The 13,736-nt window shown below is 36.8% G+C and overlaps 1 protein-coding gene across 3 annotated transcripts in view; it reads left to right on the forward strand.

The window, feature by feature from the left end:
• TDRD3 (tudor domain containing 3) overlaps positions 1 to 13,736 on the forward strand; it is a 206,823-nt gene that overhangs the window by 134,162 nt on the left and 58,925 nt on the right. For all 3 annotated transcript variants that reach the window (XM_036755196.1, XM_036755195.1, XM_036755197.1), the window contains one exon: positions 10,713 to 11,566. In XM_036755196.1, coding sequence (XP_036611091.1) covers positions 10,713 to 11,566 — 854 coding nt within the window. The remainder of the gene's footprint in view (positions 1 to 10,712; positions 11,567 to 13,736) is intronic.

Raw genomic sequence — 13,736 nt, forward strand, 5'->3', positions numbered from 1 at the left:
AGGAAACCAAGGTATAGAAATTCAACCCAAGAATCAAGTCAGTTCTAGGAAAATCACTTTTGTTTCGGTACCGTGTTGACAGCAAGTGAAAATTTATATATTGGGTCCTAAAACTAGTGTCATCCCCTTTCTACTTTAGGATATCTGATATTTCAAGGATTGTCAAATTTTACTTTCATGCAAAGGCTGTGAGATTTTATGTGAAGATTCAAGATTAAAGTTCAAGTGTCATAGTGTTGTGCTCTTATTTGATGAAAAGCTACCTATACCAAAAAGGATATGCATTAGATGCCTGTGCATTCAGTCTTCTGAGATTTCTTAATAGTATAGTATTATTTTCTTTGGGCCACTTCCTAGTTCTCTTTGGTTCCAGCAGGACACATAACTTCTATCTATTCCTTTTGTAGATATCCTTATGTCTTTCTCATTTGAAAAATGATGATATTGTCTCATTTTCATTAATCAGGCTTTTAAAAATTAGAATTATATTTTACAAAAATAGTAAGTTGAAGAAAGCAAGTAAACATAATATTTGTGGGAATTAACCTAACTTATGTAAAATATAGCAAAACAATACTAACAAATAATAGTCTAGTATTATGTTTTTCTAAAAAAAAATTTTAAATCAACAACCTCTCAATGTAGAGTTTGCATTTTAGGAGAAAACTACTTCATAAATTTAATTTGGGTAGTCAATTAATTAATGAATATAATTGATCATTGTATTTGTTTTTGAGTGTTTGCTCTTTTTAACTATGAAAAGTGAAAACAGGTCCCATTTCATGGAAGAAAATTAGGCATAGAGAAAGTAAATAATTTATTGATAGTCACAGAGCCATGGTGGAGGGTCTAACATCTCCTAACTGATTGTTCTCTTTGGGGTAGTTTTTTCTTGTTAGAAAGTTTTATAATATTCCTGAAACATATAGGCAGTTGTTTTTCAAGGACATAAAAGTTCTGAAGTGCCTTTTCAAAGGATATGAAAGCAGCATTATGGCATAGTGGGTAAAATGCTAGACTTAAAAGTCATGAAGACTTCGGTTAAAATCTCAGCTCAGATACTTACTTATTAGTTATGTGACTAGCTAAGTCAATTAACTTCTCTTGGCCACAGTTCCTCTTCTGAAAAATGAGTGAGTTGAACTCATTCATTCCTAAAGTCTCTTCTAAGCTTTAAATCCATGATTCTGTGATGTATGTCTAACTTTGAAAGACCAGATCCTATGCAACATTTTCTCATTCTATCATTATTGTTGTTATTGTTTCTTTTTTTCTTTTTTTTTAGCAATCATAGAGCAATTTATTGACACATTTTTCCCAGAATGTTAATATGATTGCTGTTCTCAGAAAATAGGTAGTAAGAAAATGGAGCATTAGTTGCAGGCAACTTTTTCTTTTTATCTGCTTCGGTTGGTACCTGTATTAGCCAGTGTCATCTAGTTTCAACTTTAGTATAATGACACTGGTAGCAACTGTCACAGTTAATGCTAAAATACAGTGTCCATTTAAACCTGTCTTTTGATGGCCATAACTTGGGCAGTGGGGGTGGGGGTGGGGTTGTTGGAAATCTGTTTTTTTTGTTTTGTTTCTTTTTCATTTAATTTATTTACTATAATTAGTTTTCAGCATTGATTTTCACAAGAGTTTGAATTACAAATTTTCTCCCCATTTCTACCCTCCCTGCCACTCCAAGATGGCGTATATTCTGGTTGCCCTGTTCCCCAGTCAGCCCTCCCTTCTGTTACCCCACTCCCCTCCCATCCCCTTTTCCCTTCCTTTCTTGCAGGGCAAGATAAATTTCTATGTCCCATTGCCTGTGTATCTTATTTTCTAGTTGCATACAAAAACTTTTTTTTTGTTCTTTTTGAACATCTGTTTTTAAAAACTTTGAGTTCCAAATTCTCTCCCCTCTTCCCTTCCCACCCACCCTCCCCAAGAAGTCAAGCAATTCAACATAGGCCACATGTGTATCATTATGTAAAACCCTTCCACAATACTCATGTTGTGAAAGACTAACTATATTTTGCTCCTTCCTAACCTATCCCCCTTTATTGAATTTTCTTCCTTGACCCTGTCCCTTTGCGAAAGTGTTGGTTTTTGATTACCTCCTCCCCCATCTGCCCTCCCTTCTGTCATTCCCCCTTTTTTATCTTCTTCCTCCTCCTTTCCTGTGGGGTAAGATACCCAATTGAGTGTGTATGGTATTCCCTCCTCAGGTCAAATCTGATGAGAGTAAAAATTCACTCATTCCCCCTCACCTGCCTTCTTTCTCTTCCTACAGAACTGCTTTTTTCTTGCCACTTTTGTGCAAGATAATTTACCCCATTCTATCTCTCCCTTTCTCCCTCTCTCAATATATTCCTCTCTCATCCCTTAATTGGATTTTATTTCTTTTAGATATCATCCCTTCATCTTCAACTCACCCTGTGCCCTCTCTCTCTCTCTCTATATATATATATGTGTGTATATATATATATATATATGTATGTATATATATATATACACACACACACACATATATGTATATACACACACACACACATATATATATATACATACACACACACACACATATATATATATGTGTGTGTGTGTGTGTGTGTATGTATATATATATATCTATGCATATTCCCTTCAGCTACCCTAATACTGTGGTCTCATGAATCATACACATCATCTTTCCATGTAGGAATGTAACCAAACAGTTCAACTTTAGTAAGTCCCTTGCTATTTCTTTTTCTTGTTCTTTTTCTTGATTACCTTTTCATGCTTCTCTTGATTCTTGGGTTTGAAAGTCAGATTTTCTATTCAGCTCTGGTCTTTTCACTGAGAAAGCTTGAAAGTCCTCTATTTTATTGAAAATCCATATTTTGCCTTAGAGCATGATACTCAGTTTTGCTGGGTAGATGATTCTTGGTTTTAATCCTAGCTCCACTGACCTCCGGAATATTGTATTCCAAGCCCTTCAGTCTCTTAATGTAGAAACTGCCAGATCTTGGGTTATTCTGATTGTGTTTCCACAATACTCAAATTGTTTCTTTCTGGCTGCTTGAAGTATTTTCTCCTTGATCTGGGAGCTCTGGAATTTGGCAACAATATTCTTAGGAGAGTTCTTTTTGGGATCTGTTTGAGGAGGTGATCTGTGGATTCTTTCAATTTCTATTTTGCCCTGTGGCTCTAGAATATCAGGGCAGTTCTCCTTGATAATTTCTTGAAAGATGATATCTAGGCTCTTTTTTTGGTCATGGTTTTCAGGTAGTCCAATAATTTTTAAATTATCTCTCCTGGATCTATTTTCCAGGTCAGTGGTTTTTCTAATGAGATATTTCACATTGTCTTCCACTTTTTCATTCCTTTGGTTCTGTTTTATAATATCTTCATTTCTCATAAAGTCACTAGCTTCCACTTGCTCCAGTCTAATTTTCAAGGTAGTATTTTCTTCAGTGGTCTTTTGGACCTCCTTTTCCATTTGGGTAATTCTTCCTTTCAAGGCATTCTTCTCCTCATTGGCTTTTTGGAGCTCTTTTGCCATTTGAGTTAGTCTATTTTTTAAGGTGTTGTTTTCTTCAGTATATTTTTCAATATTTTTTTGGGTCTCTTTTAGCAAGTCATTGACTTGTTTTTCATGGTTTTCATGGTTTTCCCACATTCTTCATTTCTCTTCCCAATTTTTCCTCTACTTCTCTAACTTGCTTTTCCAAATCCTTTTTGAGCACTTCCTTGGCCTGAGACCAGTTCATGTTTTTCTTGGAGGCTTTTGTTGTAGGCTCTTGCACTTTGTTGACTTCTTCTGGCTGTATGTTTTGGTCTTCTTTTGTCACCAAGGGAAGATTCCAAAGTCTGAGACTGAATCTGAGTGCGTTTTTGCTCCCTGGCCATGTTCTCAGCCAACTTACTTAACCCTTGATTTTTTCGTCATGGTATGACTGCTTGTAGAGTAAAGAGTACTTTGTTCCAAGCTTGAGGGGATGCGCCAGCTCTGCCACACCAGCACTCCTCCTTCCCCAAGAACCCCCAACCCGGACTGGACTCAGATCTTCAGCAGGCTCTGCACTCCTGCTCTGATCCACCATTTAATTCCTCCCACCAGGTGGGCCTGGGGCTGGAAGCAACTGCAGCTGTAGTTCTATAGATGCCCCACCTCTGCTGCCCCCGGTGTGGTGGCTGAACTGTGAACTCTATCACCCTGTCCCCAGCAGCTTTTCCCACTAACCTTCTCTGTTGTCTTTGGTGTTTGTGGGTTGAGAAGCCTGGTGACTGCTGCAGCTCACTGATTCAGGGCGCTAGGGCCCGCTTCGCCCAGCTCCTCCCCTGGTTGGTCTGCGCGGCCCACGCTGCGCTCTGCTCGGCTCCACTCCCAGCTCCATGCAGGATTGACCTTACCCAGCAACCATCCAGGCTGACCTGGGCTGGAGCCCTGCTTCCCTCTGCTGTTTTGTGGGTTCTGCAGTTCTAGAATTGGTTCAGAGCCATTTTTTATAGGTTTTTGGAGGGACTCGGCGGGGAGCTCACGCTAGTCCCTGCTTTCCAGCCTCCATCTTGGCTCTGCCACCCCATTATTGTTGATGATAATTTATTTCCTCATATTTTTATTCTTAATGTTTTACTGTTAGTTTCTTAATGTCTTTACTTCCATTAGCTCCACCCACTCATTTATGAATTCATAAGTAACATAAATATTGGATGAATATTAAATTCAAGACATGCAGTCAAAGAGTTCAAGTAGGTCCTTTCTTTTGATGTAATTTTAAATTTAGATTTGTTTTAACATTCATTTTATAAAAATGTTGGGTTCCAAATTGCACCTTCTTTTTAGCCCCTCCCCCACCCATTGAGAAGGCAAGCAATATGAGAATGATACTCACTATGCATATGAAATCATGCGAAACATATTTTTATATAAGCCATTTTGCAAAAATACAAAAAGGACAAAACTAAAGGGAAAAACAATGTTTCTGTCTGCACTCAGAAATCATGAGGTCTCTCTGAAGGTGAGTAGCATTTTTCATTATAAGTCTTTTGGAATTGTCATGGATTATTGTATTGATCAAGTAGTTAAGTTTTCACAATTGTCATTACAATATTGCTGTTACTGTGTACAATGTTCTCCTCTTTCTGCTCACTTCACTTTGTAACAGTTCATGTAATTTCTTATAGCAAAATAGTATTCCACCACAATCTTATACCACAACTTGTTCAGCCATTTCCTAATTGATAGGCATCCCCTCAGTGTCCAGTTATTTGCCACCTGTAACAACAATGCTGCTAGCAGCTGCTGTGGAAGTGTAAGACCAACAACACCAGCACACAGGAGGGCTGCTAGCACAGGTTCTCCGATCTGCTTTTTTAAGGAAAGCAAGTTTCAGGGGTTTGCAGTCTCACTTTAATTAAACATACGTATATCATTCACTTAGTTTAGGGGAAAAAGTCAACACTGTACTTCAGAGAAAACACAAACAGAAATTACAAGCAGAAATTATGTAAACAGAACAAATAACACAAATCAGCAGACAGGGCTTCCATAGCAGTACATACATAATTACCAGAGAGAGAAGCACCAACATCTGGGTTTTCAAAGCTGGGGCTGGGGGTTGGGCATCCCACCTTCCCGCCGGTGGGAGGTGCTCCTTAACAGGTGCTCAGAGTCTTGTCTGGCCAAATCACAGGACCACTCTTCCAATGAGTGAGCCCCAAAGCAAAATGCTAACTTCTGAGTATGTATACTCTTCTTCAGGGTGAGAAGGCATCACAATCATGTGACTCAAACCTATATGACTTAGGCTTTCTTGTGACTTAAGCAGGTCCTCAAAGGCTTTGACTCAATCAAAGACTCAATCAAAGGCACTTGCTTGCCTTAGTGCTGAGAAGCACTCCAAAAGAAAAAGCAGCAAAAAGTCCCACTTTGCTTGCCATCATACCACCCCAAAAAGCATTGCTATAAATGTTTCTGTACATATGGATCCTTTTTGGGTTTTTTATTTTTACCTCTTTGGGGAGATCTGGTAGTGGTATTGCCGGGTTAAAGGATATGTACAGTTTTATAGCTCTTTGGGCACAGTTCCAAATTGTTCTTCAGAATGGTTAGAGCAGTTCACACAATTCCAGTGACAATGTATTAGCGTCCCTATTTTTCCACATTCATCCCAGCATTTGTCATTTTTCAATCTGAAAGGTGTGAGGGTGTTTTAATTTGCATTTCTCTAATCAATAGTGATTAAGAATATTTTAATATGACTGTTTATAGCGATGATTTCTTTTTCTGACAACTGCCTCTTTATATCCTTTGACCGTTTATCAGTTGGGGAAAAGCCCTTCTTTTATGAATTTGGCAAGAAGTAAGGCCCTTATCAGAGAAACTTACTGTACTCCATTGTCTTTGGTACCTTTTAACATCATGTAGTTTCCTTGATTATATCTTTTAATTGGGTCTATTTTTGTCTTTGCTTTGTCTGAGATTATCATTGCTAGCCCTGCCCTTTTTTTTTTTTACTTTAGCTCAAGCAAAATAGATACTGCTCTAGCCCCTTATTTTAACTCTGTGTGTCTCTTTGTTTCAAAGGTGTTTCTTATAAACATAGTTGTATTCTGTTTCTCATCCATTCTGCTATTTGCTTCTGTTTTATGGATGAGTTTATATCATTCACATTTATGATTACTTACTGTGTACTTCCCTCCATCCTATTTTCTTCTGTTTAAACTTTTCTCTTTTTTGGTCTGTCCCTCAAAAGTTTTTATTTTTTGTTTTTGCTTTTGATCACTGCCTCCATTAATCCACTCTTCCTCTAATAATTCCACATTCCCTTTCTCTTGTCTCCTTCCTGCTTCCCTGTTTGGCAAGATAGATTTTTATACTCAACTGAAAGAGAGAGAGAGAGAGAGAGAGAGAGAGAGAGAGAGAGAGAGTGAGTGTGTGTGTGTGTGTGTGTGTGTGTGGCATTGCTCCCATCCCCCATCCCCCATTTTCCCTTCCATTGTAAAAACTCTGCATGTCTCTTTTATTTGAGATAATTTTCCTCATTCTTCCTCTGCCTTCCCAGTTGTCTCAGTGCATCCCTCTTTCTCACCCTTCCATTTTTTCTTGAAAATCATCACTAAACCCTCCTTAACTTAGGGTTTACTGGTTAGATTTCTCAAAAAACCAAGCCTTAAACCCAATTCACTCTGGAGCTCTTGGACAGTAGGTCCCTGCCCTCCTAGCACAGAGTGAATGTAAATACCAAATAGTAACTATTTCTCTTTTGATCAGGAACCCTGAGGGTCTTTCCCTCCCAGTTTGATTTTTTTTTTTTTTGAGTTTTGATTAAAGGGGCCATCTCTTGATTAACTTCTTAAAGAGCCCTATTCACTGAGTGGGCTTTACCTCACTCAAAGTGAGAACCTGAGAAGACCTTAGCCTGAAAGGACCAGGGTCTCACAATGCATCCTGGGCCATCTCCAGTGGTCCTGTTGAATATCAAGCCACTGGACCCAGATGGCTCTGGAGGAGAAAGTGAGGCTGGTGACCTTGCACAGCCCTCCCTCACTCAAAGCAAAGTCAACTGCAAGTCATGTCATTTTCCTGAAGTCATAGTCCTCTTCGAGAACAAAGGATAAACACAGCAACTTGAAGATTGACCCAACATAATCTACTCATACTCATGCCCTCTATTTATACTCCTTCTAACTGGCCTAATAATGATAAAGTTCTTACTGTCATGTATCATGTATCATGTAAAGTTCATGTATCACCTTTTCATATAGGAATATAAAGAGTTTAACCTTATTGAGTCCCTTATGATTTCTCTTTTATGTTTACCTTTTTGTATTTCTCTTGAGTCTTGTATTTGAATGTCACATTTTCTATTTAGCTCTGTTTTTTTTTTTTCATCAAGAATGCTCAAGAATTCTGTGTTCCATTAAATGTCTTTTTTTTTCCCCTTGAAGAATTATACTTAGGTTTGTTGGGTATGTTATTCTTGGTTGTAATTCTAGCTCCTTTGCCTTCTGGAATGTCATTCTAAGCTCTCTGCTCTTTTAAAGTGATAGTTCTAAATCTTGTGTGGTCATGGCTGTGGCTTTATAGTATTTGAGTGGTTTTTTTCTGGCTGCTTTGGTTATTTTCTCCTTGACCTGGGAGCTCTGGAATTTAACTGTAATATTCCTGGGAGTTTTCATTTTGGGGTCTATTTCAGTAAGTAATTAGTGGATTCTTTAAATTTCTATGGTGTTCTCTGGTTTTCCTTTATAATTCCTTGAAAAAATGATTTCTAGATCCTTTTTTTTCATGGCTTTTAGATAGTCCAATAATTCTTCAGTGATCTCTCCTCGAATTGTTTTATAAGTCAGTTATTTTTCCAATGCAATAGTTCACATTTTCTTCTATTTTTTCATTCTTTTGACTTTTTTATTGTTTCTTGAAGTCTCATGGAGTCAATAGCTTCCATTTCCCCAATTCTAATGTTAAAGGAATTATTTTCTTCAGTGAGCTTTTATATCTCCTTTTCTATTTGGCCAATTCTGCTTTTTAAGGAGTTCTTTAGTGAAGTTTTGTACCATATTTACCATTTGGCCATTCTGTTTTTTAAGGTGTTATTTTCTTTGTACTTCCTTCTTATTTTTTTGTACCTCCTTTACCAGGCTGTTAATTCTCTTTTCATAATTTTCTTGCGTTGCTCATTTCATTTCCCAGTTTTTCCTCTACCACTCTGATTTTTACTATCATTTTTTTCCTCTTATAAGAAAGAGCTCTTTCTTTAGCTCTTCCAGGAATTCTTGTTAGCCTTGAATCCAATCTGCAATTTTTTCTTTTGAGGCATTGCTTGTAGCTCTTTTAACATTATTGTCTACTGAATTTGTACCTTGAGCTTCTCTGTCACATTGAAACTTTTTATGGTCAGGTTATTTTTGTTGTTTGCTTATCTTTCCAAGGTATTTCTTGACTTTGATCTTTATTTAGAGTTGGGCTCTGCTTACTTGGGGATGAGTAGGCATGGGGGATGAGGCAGTGGGGTCTCTGTCCAAGCTTCAGGCTTTTTTTGTTTTGCTGTTTTCATGGCTGGTTCTGGAGGTCTGTGAATTCTCTCTGCATCCAGGGTGGTGTGATCTTGGGAGAGGTGTGGTCTCAGCTCGCCTCATCTGGACTCTGGTCCTTACCCGGATAGGAGCCCTGGTCCCTTTCAGTTAGAAATACTCCTTTCTACCCTGAACTGCAAACAGGAACTATATAGTAGGTAATCAAGTTACCAGACAGTGCCCAGTCCTATGCCCAGTGCCAGTACAGGGATCCCCTGTAATTTATTTCTGATCAGTTACCTAACACCTTTAGCATCTCTGGGTCATGAATACTATCAAAACTGCCTCTGCCACTGTTACAGCCACCTCCAGGGCCCACAGCTGGCATTGTGACTGTACTGTGTTCTGTACCTGACTCCATCTCAGTATCACAGACTTCTCATTCTAACCTCCTAAGTTATTTTGGGCTGGAAAAACGTCTCGCCCTGGCTTTGTCTTACCTATGCTGCTCTAGAATTTGACTTGACACATTAATTTAAAGTTTTTTGGAGAGGAATGTTGGGAGAGTTCTGTTTGAATGATCCCTCTACTGTACCATCTTGGCTTCACGCCTCCCCTCCCCCCAAGCAATCACTTACCAAGAGTTTCATCCCACTTACATAGCACTATTACTTTAAAAATATGTGGCAGTTAAAGTATCCCTTATGCAAAAACAAAGACATAAAAAGAAACCCAACAAATTAATATCTTTATTTAAAGTTATCTTGATTGTCTACCATAATTAACAGTAACATAGCGTTAGTATTGTTGAATTCAGAATACTAGTAACATGATTTATAATACAGATTCTAAAACATCTTTACATTGTAATAAACAATTTAATGAACTTGTATACTGATTTGAAACAAAAAGCCCCCAGACTTTGAACATTAATTTTAAATTGTATGTAGACTGATTTCCTAAACTATTTATTCCCCAAGTGTTTATTTCAGATTTGATAGACTGTATGGTACCTTGATCATTCACTTTGACAGTCCCCTTTCTTATGCTGTTAACATTTACACTACTCAATGCCTTGCTTTGTTGCCCTGTCATATGCACTACTATCATTTGGCTTATTAGAAATAGTCTTTTGCACATTAAACATTTAGAGCCATAGAATTTTAGAATTAAATGAGACCTTTCAAAATTATCTAGTCTAGCACCTCAATTGAGAACTGGTAGCTTTATATAGCATTATATTTTTATTCATCTAAGGGAGGCTGTTTCCAGCATGGAAGTGATTTTTGGAAATAGGTGAACAGGGGTCAAGATGGGAAAAAAACTGGACAGCTTCATAGCAACACGAGTTAACTCTTCATAATATGATTTCATTAATTGTTTCTTTTTTAAGTGAGTTCCCAGAGAGGCAGACTTGCCTGTGTTCAAATGTAAGTATTAAAATGAGTCCAAATATAAATGACTTTTTGATTATCCACTGTTTTGCATGGTCCATGCCTTTGTTCATCTTTGTTCACCTGTGGTTAATTATAAGTCGACTATAAATTTAGAACATTATTCTTACTTATTAGGAGTATAAGAAATAGGGAGATTAATCATAATTCATGTTCACTAATGTATGGGCTATTCAGTACATATGTGTACCAAATATGTAATGTGTCCATACTAACCAAGAATCTATACTTAGTATGATATTAATATAATGCTCTTTTACTTTTTAGAATCCAAATCACAGTCTCAGCCGCTTCATCAGGGACAGCACAGACTGTTGAATAATGAACAAAATGGAGTAAAAGACTATAATCAACCAAGACACCTTCCTCGAAATGATACCAGACAACCAAGGAATGAAAAACCTCCTCGTTTTCAAAGGGACACTCAAAATTCAAGACAAATTTTAGAAAACAGTGGGTTACCTAGGAGCAGAGGTCCCGAAAGACAGAGCTCTTCTGTGGTACATGAGGCATGGACAGAAGAGAGAATTAAGTGTGATAGATCTTATGCTAGAAATGACAGAATTAAGGATATTGCATATCCTTCAACTTCTCACCAGAATGATGGTGCTTTTAAAAAAAGAGATAACTCTATGCAAAATAGACCAGGCAAAGGTTCATCTTACTTGGAGGTAAAAGAAAGCCCACTTCCTCAAGAAACCATAGACCATAATAATCAAAAGCGTGGGAAAAGGGAAAATCAAATATCAAACCCTGATCAGTTATATGAAAGGAAAACACGAACAATAAGTAATGAAGCCTTTAGTGGTATGAAAAATGAGAAACATTTTAGTATGAATACTGATTACCCCAATTCTGTTAGAACTGATGGCTTCACTGGTGTACCAAATGGAGAGGTTGAAGTTTCAATGAAAGGAAGACGAATTGGACCTATTAAGTCTGCAGGATCTCCTGGGGCTCCAGCTTTTGATGATAAAATGTTATTTTATAATAGTGGACCCAAAAGGAGGTCTGGGCCAATCAAACCAGAAAAAGTATTGGAATCTTCTCTTCCCGTGGAATGTGGAAGAATGTGGAAACCAGGAGATGAATGTTTTGCACTTTATTGGGAAGACAACAAGGTATGGTAGCTCTAAGTGAAGTATATGGTACTGTTAATAGTGCAAAATTCAAATCTGACTTTATAGAAGTCAGCAAATAGAGACTAAGCACTGGAGGCTCATAATTGGAACTTATTTAAAACCTCAGAACCATATAGCATAAGCTGCCTATTCTCTTTTGGTGAATATTTATAAAAAATGACAAGGAAAAAATAATCAACCCCTCTGGGTGGTTAAAAAGTTATCTAATATGAGAACTATCAAAAATAATTATAAAAATGGGCAATTAAACTTGTCCTTCAGGTATCATTAAAGTTTTTGTATACTTTTCTTATTTGGAAAATTATACCTTCTAAAACTGGCTTGGATAGGATATTTTCTATTGGGGACCTTTGAACCATAGGGGAAAAATTGAGAACATCCAAGTAACAAACAACCTGTAGATTTTTAACAAGTTAAATAGTTTTCAACATTCCACATACTTGATTTTTAATTTGATAATAGGAAGCATAAAACTTGGTTCAATAATTTTAGTAAATGCTTTATGTATATATCATAAATTAGTTCTGAATTATGTTCATTTGCTAGTGGGAAGAAAAAGATGGGTAGGAAAAAAGAAAGAGACAAGAAGGCAGTGAAAAGAAAAATTCAATACCTTCTAAGTTGAGCTTTTAGTCTTGGTAATGTTCTTGCCACAGCCAGCTAGATAGCTTTAATGGGTTTTAGAGTAAATTTTCCCTTGTTACGTTAAGAAAAAGATTGACTACTGCTCACAGGTTTTTGACTGCTCCTTTAAAACTAAAAGTTTTACCATGGCATCTCTCTGGGAATCAGTTTTTCCTCTAAGTTAGTTACAGTGGCATTGCTCAGAGCAATTTAAGGTCAGAGTTTGGTCAGTCCTTATCTAAAACCTTTTAAAAGTGTTTTTATTGTTATAGTTATGTAAAATTGGATTTGGTTGGGGTGGGGAGGGGAGTGTGCTGATGAATTTCTAGTTAATTCAATTGGAATTTAGTTATTACCCATTCTGTGTGATTTGATTATTTAATTTCCTTATTTTTTTTACATATTTGCATAATTTAGCAATAAAATGATAAGTTTTATAAAGAAGTCAACAGAAATATCTAATGTTATTGAAAGTGTTGTTTTTATTTGATCTAAAGTTATATCAATGAATTGTTTAAAACTTTAGTTCTCAATCTAAGATTTTTAAAAATTCGAATTGTAAAGATGGTACTACCAAACTGTTAGAATTTTCTGATTATTTACAATATTTACTGCTGTCAATGGCAGTGAAATAAATCACTTATGATTACCATCCAGTCATTGAACCCATACCCAACTTGTATTGACACTGAGACTGACTGGCTGTAACATCTAGTTCTCTACATCTATATTCCAACTCAGAGAATCTTATGAAATCACAAAAATGTAGCATAATAGACTTATGTGTGAGACCAGGAGAGATGATTTATCCCTGTGTCTTGCCTTCTCAGTCAGGACAGACAGCTCTATTGGTCATCTAGTTTGTTATAGGAAAAGCCTTTTCAGCAAGGAACATGCTCATAAGTTCATAGATAATTTATTAGAAAGAGTATTTTTTAAATTTTTTTTAAAAAAGTAATTTTACTTTAAAAAGTAATTTTTTTAAAAAAAGAGAAAGGAGAAAACAAAATATGTTTTGTTCAGTTTTATGATCATATAGCCTAGCCCAGTGATTCTTAAACTGTGGGTTGCGACCCCATATGGGGTCGCAAAAAATTTGGCAGCAATTAATTAAAATTAATTAAAAATCAAAAGCATAATGAAGCTGAGGTGTTTCTGACAGCACTTACTTGTATCTAGAAACTTCACTGCTGCTTTGGTTCTGAACACAAAATATGCACACTTTGTACTGTGCATGCCCTCAGGCTATTGAAAGCCAACAAATGCTGGTGAGGAGTGGAAAATGTTTAAGAAGCCCTGGTCTAGCCCACTCATGTTATAAAGAAGTCTAGAAAGGTAAAAGTACCTGTCCAAGTTCCTTCACCTATAAGTCACATAGCTGGAACTTGGACACAGGTTTCCTAGCTCTAAGTCCATTGCTCTTTCGGATGAATTCAACAAGTATCCGTGAATTGCTTCCTATGTGCCAGGCACTGTGCTAGAAAAATAAAAATAGCCTGTGCCCTTATGGAGCTTACTTCTATGT

The sequence above is a fragment of the Trichosurus vulpecula genome, chromosome 4 (genome assembly GCF_011100635.1).
Source record: "Trichosurus vulpecula isolate mTriVul1 chromosome 4, mTriVul1.pri, whole genome shotgun sequence".
Taxonomy (NCBI): Eukaryota; Metazoa; Chordata; class Mammalia; order Diprotodontia; family Phalangeridae; genus Trichosurus; species Trichosurus vulpecula.